At 49.0% G+C, this 13,644-nt stretch overlaps 1 protein-coding gene across 5 annotated transcripts in view; it reads right to left on the bottom strand.

Moving 5' to 3' along the window:
• Nucleotides 1-13,644, bottom strand: part of PIGV (phosphatidylinositol glycan anchor biosynthesis class V) — a 449,007-nt gene that overhangs the window by 262,619 nt on the left and 172,744 nt on the right. For all 5 annotated transcript variants that reach the window (XM_069622867.1, XM_069622866.1, XM_069622868.1 and 2 more), the window contains one exon: nt 2,237-2,400. In XM_069622867.1, the coding sequence (XP_069478968.1) occupies nt 2,237-2,317 (81 nt within the window). In that variant the 5' untranslated portion in view covers nt 2,318-2,400. The remainder of the gene's footprint in view (nt 1-2,236; nt 2,401-13,644) is intronic.

Genomic DNA, 13,644 nt, shown 5'->3' with positions numbered 1-13,644 from the left:
CTGCAGTAGACTAGTGTTGGCTGTCTAAGCGCAGTTCAAGGACCACACGGTCCACCCACCATAGGTCACACAACCACCACACTGACTCTCTATTTTAGGGTTGTCGGCTCACAACCGGCTAACTAGACACTTTCTTGTCGTTTCGTTATTCGCTTCTCGAAGTCTGCACGATTACCTCACTGCAACTTCACCTTGCCCATCCTGAAACTCTCAGGCCGGCTTGGCGTTAGACAAGCTCCTCTTTCTTCCGGTTCTTCTTCCACCCTTCCACTTCCAACTACCACTTCTCCAGCAGTTGTTTTTGGGCATTCTGCATCCCTGCAAGACGCCCTCCTGTCGTACCACGCCCTTTATCTCTTCTGTCTCTCTACTCTTCCGCCTATCTCGCACAGTCCGTTGTTTCAGTCTAGTTAATATAGCTGGTCCTAACGTTAGTATGATGGACAACAGTTGTGGGAATGGTCCTCATGCTTTCTGGTAAGGTCAGTGTGTTCTTCTTTGTCCCCGTTGTTTCCATCATCACAAATTACGACACATCACAATAACAGACAGTCTCTGCCTTTGCTGGTAGAGATGAGGGTTTTGGTCTAACCGTATGAGAAGAAGGGTTATGGAGACTCTTCTACATAATAACGTCATTGCCCCCAAGAGGGGAGTCCTTCCCTATAAGCTCCTCCCTCATTTTACCACCCATCAGCAGAGACTATTGGTTAGCTGCTTCACCAGACTAGTATAATACAAAGGGGCTCCCTCATTGAGAGAAGTGACGCCATCTGGAGGGCCGTCGCCAACACACCTGCTCCTTCCTTCTTCTGGTCTCTTGAGTTGCTGTCCACGTCCTCCTCTGACCTCAACAAATTCACCCACACTTCCCGTTTTCTGTCCCCTACTTGTATATACCTCCCTTGCTAAGGGTTGGTCTACAATCCCTATCCAAACCTCTTGCTTTCGTCCCATTCCTGGGCATGTATGTGTGGAAAAAGGCTCAAAAGCGGGTTTTAGCCCCACCCACTTCCACAAAATTTGGTCTCCAGGTCATATTATCGGGGACCCTGCAGTTAAGTCTGGGGACCTTTCCTTTTTCTTTCAAGACTGTGGTGGTCTAGAGGAAATGTGTCGACATTACTGGCAAGCTTGGCCGGTCCTGTTTGTATTGCAGCCGCTCGGGCATCTGAGCGGCTTCTCTTTGTCGCTGTGTGGTTGGAGCTGGCCTCTCCATCTCCCGACCTTCTCCCGCCACAGTGATCGGGTCTCTGTGGCACTAGAGCCTCGGCATTGCAGGTAGCGGATTCTCATCTTCCTGGCCTTTCTCCTCAAGTCTCTATGTTCTCTGGTTCCTACTTTCTGTATGCTCTGCATCTGAAACAGAAAGAAGAGACTGGCAAGCACAGACATTTAGAGGCAAGGCTTGAGACTTCGTCCCTGCACAGAAGCATTCTAGCACAGGGGGTACGGATGGTGTCTAGGATGGCGATTTGTTTTGTTCCCCTTACCCATTTAGGGCCAGGTTGGATTCGGAAATCTCCCTTTCAGCTCACTTCCCACGGGCTGGTAGAGGGGCGATTAACCCCTTTGGACAAAGGTTAATGATTCAACCATGTCCCAGTAGCCAATGTGATGTGAGTCATGAAACAATGTGCTTAGGCAACATAATTACTTCTGTGCATATATAATACAATGTATATTGAACAGTCACTTCAAGATAGGCTGGTACGTTCAAACACTAAAGTCTGCTGGTGGGTGTATGTATAGGGGTGGGAGAAAGAGGAGAGAGAGACTAGAGTGAGAAGAGAGAACAGAGAGAAGACAAGAGGGAAGAGATTGTGAGACAAGAGACTAGAGAGGGGAATGCAGAAGAGGGGAAAGTAGGAGGGAGAGAGATAGTAGCATGTGGGTGAAAAAATAAGGCATTATTAATTTGACTATAAAAACACTTAATACAGCACTAAAAGCATGCCAAATCCAGCATTAACCTATTTTAAGCCTTGACATTTTTATTTTCATCATCAATCATAATCTGGGTTTTCCTCTTACCCCTTATCTCCCAACCACCAGTAAAATAAGGAAGGAACCTCAATTATTTGTAATTAGGGATACTGGTCAGTTTTATTTATTAGATTTATTATCGGTAGTTTTTCATTACATGAGTCACTCTCATAAGGGCTACGTTATCTATGCATTCATGGTATTCCTTGGCTGCGTCACTACGTTATGAAGCATCTCAATGAGAACTTACCTGCAGTAAGAGTGACAGAGCCCGGCAACACCCTGAAAACCAAAGGACCTCTCGTAAGAAGGGATCCCGCAACAGCTGCATCCTACTCTGCAAGGGGGATCCTGGAGGAAGCTCATAGGCATCACTGCAGTTCTAAACGAGGGAATGTCGGCAGGCTCAGAGTCCTGAAACAAATAAAGACAGTCATGTCAGCATCCTTTTGATGTTTGGTCTGAATATCTGCTGTGCCAATGCCTACAAATGGCATGAGCATTAATCTAGAAAACATTGGCTATAAATTGTCTTTTTGGATAAAATGGCAGTGTGTCCAAATAAAATTGTTTATGTGTTACCATAAAACAGGCTATTTGGTGTTGAGAAAACTACTCCAAACAGATCCATCTATCAAACAAGGGGTCAGCTGAGCACTTTTAACACCACTATAATCAAAGCTAAATGAGTGGATCAGATATGAACTTTAACAACCCTTACCCCCTTTGCCTAGTACCAGTTAATATCTTGGTAGTACAGAGCTTTGTCTCATGCCATACCTTGTTGCCAAAATGTTCGCCAGTGTTTTCTTTCATTTACAGAGATCGCCAAGATGGAAGAGAACAGAGAAGAGAAACGCCAAACAGCAAGATCAACTGCTTACCAGATGTTCTAGCAACGTGTGACATCAGGAGCAGCCGCCATGCCGGAGAGACCCAAGCACAGCCGAGTCAATGCAGAGCCGCCTGACAAGGAAGAGCTGTCAGAGAGACGCAGCCATAAGAGACATTAAGTGAACCACCGTAAGTCCCCCCAGAAGCATGAACGGACAGCTGCATACACAAGCTGACCCCTAACCCCTCACCCAAGACCACCAAGGAATGTTGGGACAGTTCTGAGCCACCCCTGGAGAAATGACCTTACCAGGGGAACACCGAAACACGATCTTGAACATTGTGCATACCGAGTCGCTGTTACCTTTGTTACGCGGTGAGCCCGCATGGAGAAAGCAATGCTTTTTTAGAATGCAAAACCTTCAGAGCGGGGCTTGGGCCCCTTGTAAAGACTTACCCTTGCACATACACCTCCCAGGAGGGAACAATAAATAGGAAAAATTGCCCAATCACGACAGAGGGAGGGACATTTAAGCAGGAGACACAAAACAAGAACTGTGGGTTGTTCTTGGGCAGTCAGGAGGCGAGGTTGACCAAGAAACCAGCAGAAGGAAGGAAGGAGCAATGGAGTGTGAAGGCATTTATTGGAAAAAGGGGAGTTATTGGCTTAGTGAGTGCAAGACTACTCTAGAGTGAAGAGTGAGTGTGTGTGTGTGTGTGTGTGTGGGGGGGGCAGGTGAATAGACGTTAGTGCAAGGAGTGTATGTGAATTTAAAGGAACTGGATGATATGGTGTTTGTGCAATGGAGTAAGAGGGAGGAGTGAAGTAGGAGGAAGAGATTAATAGGAGGAGGAGATTAGTGGGAGGAGAGTAGTGGTAGAAGTGGGGGGGAGTAGTAGTTGTGTGAGAAGAGTTAACATTAAATGGTGGAGGCAGGAAGAAGGTGCAGTGAAACATCAGAGGATCAGAAGGTTGATGAGCAGGAGTTGAGAAGAGGAGGAAGGGGCAGAGTAGAAGGGCAAGATGAGAGAAAGCGTGAATGGCCTTTGGCAGATTTATCATAGTAAGTGCAGGCACTATTGCCAACACCCTGTAGAACACGAAGAGAGGAAAGATATGTTAGTGGTCTCCTGGTGAAAAACAGGGAGATTCCGACTCACAACGGAACTCCATATCTGAACAAAAATACCTAAATAATATCAAAATGGCGGCACAATCTTTCAAACCTCTGGTTGTCGCCATGCACCACCTCATTAGTCATAATTACAACAGGAAAAAATTAAGCAGCAACAACTGGGAACCCTTAAAAAAGAAGGGCCGCAACAACAATTAGAGAGAATGGAAGGGAATGGAACAGGGAAATAACTAAATAACAGAAAGAACTGCATGAGATGAAGGGGAACAACCGAGCAGAAAAGTCGCAGAAAATCAAAGGAACCGTGAAAGAGCTCCAAGTTTGGCAGTTAATGTCACTGACAGGGCTAAGAGGGAGCCAGAGAAAGATCTAATCCTGCTTATGGCTGTATCTCAGACAATGGCAGAGACCAGACGAACAGAGTTGTGAAAGCTGAAAGCCTTCTGAGCCCTCTACTTCTCATTGAGAGGGACCAGCTTGAAGGAAAGAACCAAACCCATGCTGAGAGCTAAATCCCAGACTCGGAGGAAGACCAGATTGTGTGAGAGAACTAAAGGAGTTGCTATTACTGACCAGCAGACCCTAGCTCAGGAGGGAAGCCTGTACATGGTTGTTTCAAATAACAGTAACAATAAATGTAAGCAAGGGAGATAAATAGTTGCTGGTTGGCAAAGCAAAAAGGTGAGCTGGGCACTATATCCTGAGACTGTAGATTTGATTAGAAAATCCTGGAAGGAACAATGGTCCCTTACACCATTTACAGTAACCCCAGCCTGAGACCTTTAGCATAGTTATCCTTTTTTATGTTTTAATCGAAAACTGTAATCTTGATAGGCGGTCACTACACCTATCCTGACACAGGTAATAAAAAGTGTTGAAGTTCATTTCTGACTTGTGTGATTTGAATCAACAAAACACACAAGTCCGAAGCTTAAAGAGTCACACAAAGTGCACTCATTCAAACTTTCAAATGATCCTTAATTCTGGCTAAAGCAAAAATAGTGGGGGGTGTATCCACATTACTATTTGTCAATCCCAGAAAGATTGGGGTTCCCATAGAAAGCTGGACTTCACGGGAACTCAGAGGACAAACAAGGACTAAGGGAGGAAGAAGGGTGTGAGCTGAATTGTCAGGCAACTCCTACCACTGCATTTTCGCTTATTCACATGCACTGTCTGGAGCAGTATATAAAACATTGGCAATAACAAGTACAAAACACAATGAAAGGGGCATGCACATGTTATTCATTGGATGAATTAATGCAAAGCACAGTTAATCTTGTGGACTATGTATACATCCCAAGATAATGGATATAGAGGAGGATCCCACGGTCACTCTCACTTAATCTCCATCATCAGGCATAGGACTGTCCTATATAATCTGGTTTCTTGTAGAACAGTGGCTTGGAAAGAAGAAAATCAAGACCTCAAGAAACTGCTAATACTAGATAAGCTTGTCAACTCCTTCCCTATGCAACTGCAAACTGCAAAGACTAGTGAGGCATCTTCACCAGCAGACACTGGAATTTGCCACCCAAATGGGTACCAGTACAGAGGAACGAACAGTTGACAAAATCAGCACCGGAACAACAAGTAATGGAACCAGGACAGATGGTCAACAAAAAGGAGGCAGGAAGTATCATCTGATACTGAGGCTTGGGGTGATGAAAAGGCACCGCTGACGAGAGTCCTGTGGTAAAGTGATCTGCCTGTGGGAAACCTACACAAATGTTTATGTCCTACAATCACCCCACCTGAACCAATAGATACAAGCCATTGTGTCCCAGGTGAAAAAGCAGAAGCCAATCGGAATGGTGGTTGGAACTGCAAATACCAACACATCGAAACGACAGGAGGAGGTAGGGACGCTCACTCAAGCAAAACGAGACAGAAGCTATTAACTCAATCACATTTAACGACCAGCTAGTCTTAGGGTCCATCTAAACTTCATTGTCAGAAGCAAACAGTATGAAGTTGAGATGACTGCCCTCTGAGGTTTGCCAGAAAAAGTAATCTTAGAGACATACCTACCAAACTTCAAATCCTAGTTTCAGGAGTCAAGTTGAAGAAAAGCCAAACTGTGAAAAATACTTGTTTGACTGGCTTGGGGAACATCAGCAGTCTATGGAATGGCCTTCAAACTTTCTTAATTGAGGACCACCAGGGGGCGCGCTGATAGAAACACCAGCTGTGTAGCCCTCCCGCATCAGGACCATCCAAAGAGCAATTAGCCCCCATTTAGTGATCCCCCACTTCCAATAAACCTCACCTCCAGGTTGATAAGATGAAGGGGCAGCTGGGGGTGAAAATTCAGGCATAACTGTTGCTCCTTGGCTGAGTTACAACAGTGACTGCGGCCGCCGGAAAACGAGGATTCCACACGCCGTGACGGAGGACCAGAGGGCGTACCGAGCTCAAAAGAAGGGACCCGGCATTGATGGGACCGGATAGCACGACAGGCTCCAAGGCTTGATTCATCCGTGCACCAGCGTGCTTTGACACGGTCGATAGTGGTCTCTCCTGCTGGTGGCAGGGGGGGCGGCGGGAGCGGGAGCTCTGGCCGGCCACCTCTTCAGGAGCTGGTGGAGTGAAGGCTGCCTTCGCCCGAGGGAGGATCCAGCCGCAGCAGAGGTAAGGGGGCCCCCTCCCTCCCAACTGTCGTCGGGGCAGCCAGCGTTTTCCTGTGTGCCGGTCCGCCTGAGGGGGAACCCCCAGGGGGACCCAAAGCTGGAGCGTGTCCCGTTCTAATCCACACGGGACAGACACATCAAGGAACAGCAGCAGAGGGAGACGCTGAGCTTAGAGCGGTGCGCGGGTCATGCTACCCCTGCAAGGCCCTCCCCACGGCCTCATTGTAGGAGCGGGAGGCCCACCAATAATGGTGTCCTTAAGCAGGACACGCCGGGGGGGGAACAGGAGGGGGTGAATAAGAGCAGGACACTATATAAGGATGCCATTCCCCCGCCTCCTCCCTCTACCTGCCCCAAAGGAGCTTGCAGTGAACAGGCCACAGGAGAAGCCCATAGTGCTGGCTGCCGGAAGGCAGCGCTGAGTTGAGAAGAAAATAGCCAGCAGGTCCAGGCGGGCTCCCACAGAGGCGCAGTATACAGGGGACAACCTGAGAGAATACTGACCCGGAGCTGGATGCAAGGGTTGTCTCAAACCCCCAGAGAGGACAAGCAAACCAAAGAGGGAGACAGTGGTGATCATCAGCTGGTACCACGACCAGGCAGTGTGGGAGACATGCTCGCCCCCTCCCGACAAAATCACTGAGAAAGGCAGAGGAGGGGAAGGAGGAGGAGTGGATGATACCCATTCAAGCCTGGGTAAAGGTGCTGCAGCCAGGATCAGAGGGAAGGGATTGACAGAGCCCACACCACCCAGGAGATGCTGGCAGAGGTGAGGGCCCCTGGTCCTGCAATGGGGGGTGTGCCCACCTATACGAAGACTTTCAGCTCGATCACAGCCAACCGAGAAATAGCCTCAACGCGGAGTTGGGATGAAGTAGCCACCACAAAGGAAGAGAACTAGACTGGAGAGTGGTCACCCTCCTCCCCGCACCCCCACAGGGGCAGGTGTGAGGCCGATCAGACCAGGTTAGGGCCCCCAGGACTCTCTATGGGGCGTGTGCCCGCCCTGGCGGGGATGCATCGACTGGGAACCCTAGCTGCAGGGGAGATCAGAGGAACGGGCAACAACCGCCCCCGACCGCAGGAGAGGAGGGAATGCGGGATCGTCATCGCACAGTCTTCCCCTCGTCCTGTGAGCAGCCAGTGACCTCACCTAGGGCAGGTGCAAATACAGTAAAGAAGGCAAGTGACGGAATTCAAGCCCTCTGGGTCAGAGGAACACAGTCCCAACAGCAACCCGGGGTGTCACTCTGAGAGAAAGTAGACTGAAGGACGAAACCCTGCACGTTCCCCCAGGACGTCGGGTAGGCCCATGGACTGGAGGGCGAAGTTAGAGCATTTTGAATATCACCAGCCATCAGAGGTAAGAAAAAAAACAGCACCACTATGTCGGAGGCAGAGAGCGACACCATGTCCACAAAGAGATAAATCGCCTCCCTCTTGGAGGAGATTAGAGGGATGAGGGCAGACATTGGCAGAAAAGTGGACAGAATAAATGTAAGAATCGATAACTTTGACGAGAGACTACAGGTGGTGGAGCATAATCCGTCATCCCTCGACAACCTGGAAACCAAGATGGACATGCAGATTGCGGAACTGGAGAGGAGGGAGGGCGAGGTGGCACCAAGGATGGACGATTTTGAAAACAGGGAAAGTAGGAACAACCTGAGATTCTTTGGGATCCCGGAGAAAGATGGTGAAACAGAAGGGGACCTGCGGAGAACCATACATGAGCTGGTGAAAACCCTGTTCGGGGATGAAAATATGGACAAGCCCAAATTGGTAGGGGTCCACAGAGCGGGCGCAACAGGGAGAGGCCCACGATCAGTACTTGCACGGTTCCAGAACTACCCGGACAAACACAAAATCATGGAGAGGACAAGTGGAACGAAAGATGCGGCCGTAGGCAATGCTCAAGTGGCAATATATCAATACCTGTCGGAACTCACCCTGTCTAAGAGGTGATTGAGCGCTCCCCTCACGAAGTGGCTAACCGAGAAAGGGGTGAGTTACCACTGGGGGTTCCCCTTCTCTTTGTCTTTTGAAGTAGAAGGCTACAAGTACAACCTCGTGACTGAGGAAGACATAAAGAGGGTCACAGAAGAGCTGCTGGAAGTAGACGGCCCAAAACAGGTTAGAGAAGATAAAGCGCCTGGGGACAGGCAACGGTGTGAAAAGGTCCCAAACGGAGGTAAAGTCCCAGGCTTCAGAAAATATAGAAAGCTTGGTTCGCCCCAGGCGGGCCCCTTTTGATTCAATGTCGGGGCAGGGAGTATGGTGATGTGCTTACAAGGGCTAATGGAGGGTGGGGAGGAGTTACTTTGCAGGAAGATGAGACATACTGTAGGGGCTCGAAATGGGAGATTGAGTGAGATGGGCCGAGTGAAGGTGTGGGGGTAAACCTCTGGTGATTCGATCTTGGCAGGGCTGAGGGTTCCGGACGGGGTTGGATGCCGGGGGGGGAGGGAGGTGGATGAGGGGGGTGGCAGGGATGGGATTGAAGTTGTTATTGTTCTAAATCATGGGTGCAGAGGTGGGACCTGTTTAAAGGGTTCCAAAGGTGTTCTTAGTCTCAGGAGCGAGGGGAATACATGGTTTGGTGAGGAAAGGGGGTTGGCCGGTCAATGTGATTTACGGATCGACTCCCTTAATGCCCGGGGCCTTAATTCCCCTCTCCAAAAGATTGATGGTTCTACGGGAGTTCAAGAGGGCCAAGCTCGATTGGATGTGACTACAAGAAACACATTGGAAAAAGGGAGGCAAATCTAGGCTTCACTCCCGGGAGGTGGGTGACGTGATCACGGGATCAGATGTGAAAAACCGTCGGGGGTGTTGGCACTATTGGTTTCGGACAGGCAGAGCTTTACGGTGGAGGCAGTATTGGCAGATCCCAACGGGAGGTATGTGTTTGCTAAGGGTCTTCTGCAGGTAGTGAAGTTCACAATAGGATCGATATATGCCCCCAATGTGCAGCAATGGGAATTCTGGGAGAAAGTACGGGATAAAATAATCCAATTTACTGAAGGCCAACTGGTGGTAGGCAGGGACTTTAATATGGTGCTGGCCCCTGAGAGGGATCTCAAGAGGATGGGCATCAAACAAATGTGTAAACCCAACACATTAGAATCGGAGCGTTTGCAAGGGGTCAATGAGTTATTGTGGTTGTACGACTCCATCCGACCAGTTCCGGCGGGGGATAGACCTTTCACCTATTATTCAGCAGCCCACGATTCATTTTCGCAAATAGACCTGATCCTAGTGGACAAAACTTTGTGGGATATGGTGCAGCAGTCCCTAGTAACTCTGATTCCGTGGTCAGATCATGATATGGTCGCAATTTCACTTGAAACTAGGGCACAGAAGGTGGCGCAGGGGAATTGGAGATGTAATGACTTCCTGCTTAAGGATAAAACGGTACAACAGGAATTGCTAAGGGGGATCAAGGAATACTTTTTATTCAATGACACAGGGGAGGTAGGAATTCAATTTGACTGGGACGGCTTCAAGGCGACCATTACAGGCACTTTGATGAGAATAGGCTCTGAGAAGAAGAGAGATAGGGTGTAGTAGGAGGTTCAGCTCCGGAGGAAGATAGAGGGGATTCAACCGGGAGGCAGCCAGGGTCAATACATCTTGCCTGCCAAGGCCAAAGAGTTTCGAAAATATAAGTCCCAACTGAAAGCCTTACTGACGCAGGAAACTGAGAAAAAGAACTCATGTTCTTGAAACAGAAGTAGCATGAGAAGGGGGATAGGGCAGATAGGATATTGGCGTGGAGACTAAGGGAAGAGAAAAAGAGAAGGACCCTCAGGGTTGTAAGACAGAGGAGGGAAGAAATCTATGCGATAATCAGAATATTGGGGACGAGTTTGTGGAATACTATAGAAACCTGTACTCTTTAGCATGGGAGGTGAACCAAATTGATGAGTTTCTGAAGAAACCTCCGATCCCAGGGCTCCCAAAGGAGGCAGCTGAAGGCCTAGATAGCCCAATAACTGCAGAGGAAGTGGTTAAGGCTATTGCAGGAATGAAAGTGGGATCTGCCCTGTGGAAGGATTGATTTACCATAAGATTGCTAAACATGGAGCTGACAGGGACCTATATAGTTTATACAAAGGTATTTAATGCGTGCCTGGAAGGTGAACCCCTCCCACTTACGATGATGGAGGCAGTCATTGTTGCGATCCCGAAGGAAGGGAAGGATCAAACCAAGTGCTCCTCCTACAGGCCAATTTCCCTCCTCAATGGAGATTTGAAAATTCTAGCAAAGGTCCTGGGCACAAGACTAGAAGGGAGTATGCTGCTGTTGGTACACATGGATCAGGTGGGTTTCTTTAAGGGGAGGCAAGGCTCGGACAACATAAGGAAGACCATTAACCTGATTCACGGGGCTCAAACAGCAGGGGTGGATGCATGCCTAGTTACATTGGACTCAGAAAAGGCCTTTGATAGGGTCGAATGGCCCTTTATAATGAAGGTGCTGGCAAAGATGGGGTTGGGAGCGAACGTCTTGAAATGGGTGAAAGAACTATACAATAGGTCTAGGGCAGATAAATGGGGGGGGCTTACGGAGTCCTTTGAACTCACGAGAGGCACTAGGCAGGGATGCCCCCTCTCCCTGTTGCTGTATGCTCTAGCAATGGAACCGTTAGCAATCGCAACACGGATGAGTGACCAGATCAGGTGTATACAGGGGGCAGATCTGGAGTGCAAAATCTCATTGTTCACAGACGATGCCCTGCTGACCTCACTAACGTTCAGGTTTCCCTTTCAGCACTAATGGCACAGATAGAGGCATATGGTCCCCTATCAGGGCTCAAGATTAATGTGGGGAAATCTGACATCCTGCAGTTACTGCCAAGAGGCCCGCTCCTAGATGAGAGAAGGAGTTTCCTGGGCCTGAGGGTCAACCAACAAGGCATTCGATACCTGGGCATACTTGTGACAATGGATTTGAGGGGATTAGGAATGGCTAACTACGCTCCCTTCCGCACGCAGTTAAAGGCAGATATAAAGAGATGGGTCCCACTGATATTGACAGGGTACGGGAGGATGGACTCGATAAAAATGAATGTATTACCTAGGCTACTGTACCTGTTTACAGCGATCCCGCAACGACTCCCAGACAAGTTTTTTCAGGAAATCACAGGGGAGCTTCGTAGGTTCATATGGGGAAATAAGACCCCAAGAGTGAAACTGGCAACACTCATCTTCCAAGGGAGAGGGGGGCATTCGGGTTCCCTGACATTCGTTGGTACTATCAAGCAGTACAGGTGCAGATGTGAATTTCACTTTCAGCTCTTGGAAGGCATTTTCAGCTTCTTCAGTCCACATAAAGCGTTTGTTTTTTCGCAAGAGTGCTGTGATGGGATGTACAACATGTGAGAAATCCGGGATGAATCTGCGGTAGAAATTGGCAAAGCCGAGCATGCTTTGTACTCCTTTAACTGAACTCAGTGATGGCCACTTAAGAATTGCATCCACCTTTCGTGAGTCCATTCGGACTCCTTTTGGACTCAGGATAAACCCAAGAAATTCAACTTCCGTGGCATGAAAAACGCATTTTTCCAGTTTTGCATATAGTTTGTGCTGGCGCAATTTTTTAAGGACTGCTCGGACGTGCTTCACATGGTCAGATTCTGAAGAGGAGTACACTAGAATATTGTCATGATCACTGCTTCCAAGGAGTCAGGACCAGCCCAACGTCCTTGGAAGCAGGCCCCTAACCCTGATCCTAGGCACCAGCCGGTCCCCACAGGGACCTTTTGGACCTTGTCCTGGCGCCGGTGGCACCAGGCTCATCAGAAGCATCGGTCCCGGCACTGGAAGCGCCGGGCTCATCATTGGTGTGAAGGTGCTTGGGTGGACTTACCTGTGGCAGACCATGCTGCTTACTTACCAGACTCTTAGAAGTCCTCGGTGAACTGGGACTACTTTCTTACCTGGGTGGGGCAGCTCCACTACCTGGATACAGCACTGGAACTCTTCTGGAAGCAGGAACTCTTTTCTTACCTAGGCGGGGCCGTGGAAGGAGACGCCTCATCACTCCTAGGCTATTTAAACCACACCCGATTGATGAAACGTGCTTCGCGTTATTCTGCATCTGCAGCAGAACGCTCACCGAGTCTGTTCCAGCCTTTCCTCTTTGGATCCTGAACCTGCAAGAATTATACTTACCATTCCTGTACCCGATCAACATCAGCACCTGCAAAAGACCAGAAACAACAGGTTAGCAGAACGAACTTTAACACGCAGTGCTTACTTACCTGATCCATCGGCAGCGGCCGTGTCTCACGCTGCACCTTTGCCGGCAAAGATAAACAGCATTTCCATACTTATTGGCACGCTGTGCATTCCGGCTTCTTCACGCTGCATCTTCACCTGCAAAGATAAACAGCATTATTCTACTTACCGGCACGCTGTGCATTCCGGATTCTTCACGCTGCATCTTCACAGACAACAGCCGTGTTACACTTACCGGCACACGGCGAATTCCGGATTTCTTCATTCTGCATCGTCGCCTGCAAAGACAAAGAAAGAGGCAGTAAGAGCGCTTGCCATACTTACGCAATTCCAGTCGCTTCACCGCCACGCATAAAAAGACTATAAAGAGTAAAGGTGTTCAGAAACTTACCGGTCGTGCAGACAACAACGGTACCCATCCTCTGAAGTCAAGAGGCCAACGTTTCACCAGTGAAGGAACTGGCAACGGCACCCTGCACTAGACGCAGATGGAGAGCCCAGCATTCACCTATCTAAGGTGACCACGTTGACCTGGGAGGGGGGCTCAACAGTCAGGCTGAGAGGAGAGAGATAGGGACATTCACAACCCAGACCTTTAACCCCCATATTATTTCACCTGCAGAAACCTCACCCTTCGAGTCCGACACACAGTGCGGAGAGGTTCGACCCCAGAAGCCAACCGAATCCTGCACATCACGTTTCGTGTTACAGACACCTTCCTGCCAAGACCCGCGCCTCCGTGGGAATCAGGTGAGCGTTACAAATATCATCGATATATACGACAACACAAACGTCAATGAGTTCACGAAGGACAT

This window comes from Ambystoma mexicanum, chromosome 11, assembly GCF_040938575.1.
Source record: "Ambystoma mexicanum isolate Mex_15411 chromosome 11, UKY_AmexF1_1, whole genome shotgun sequence".
NCBI lineage: Eukaryota > Metazoa > Chordata > Amphibia > Caudata > Ambystomatidae > Ambystoma > Ambystoma mexicanum.
Note: the sequence above shows the minus strand (reverse complement) of the source record. Positions and strands in the feature narration are given on the sequence as shown.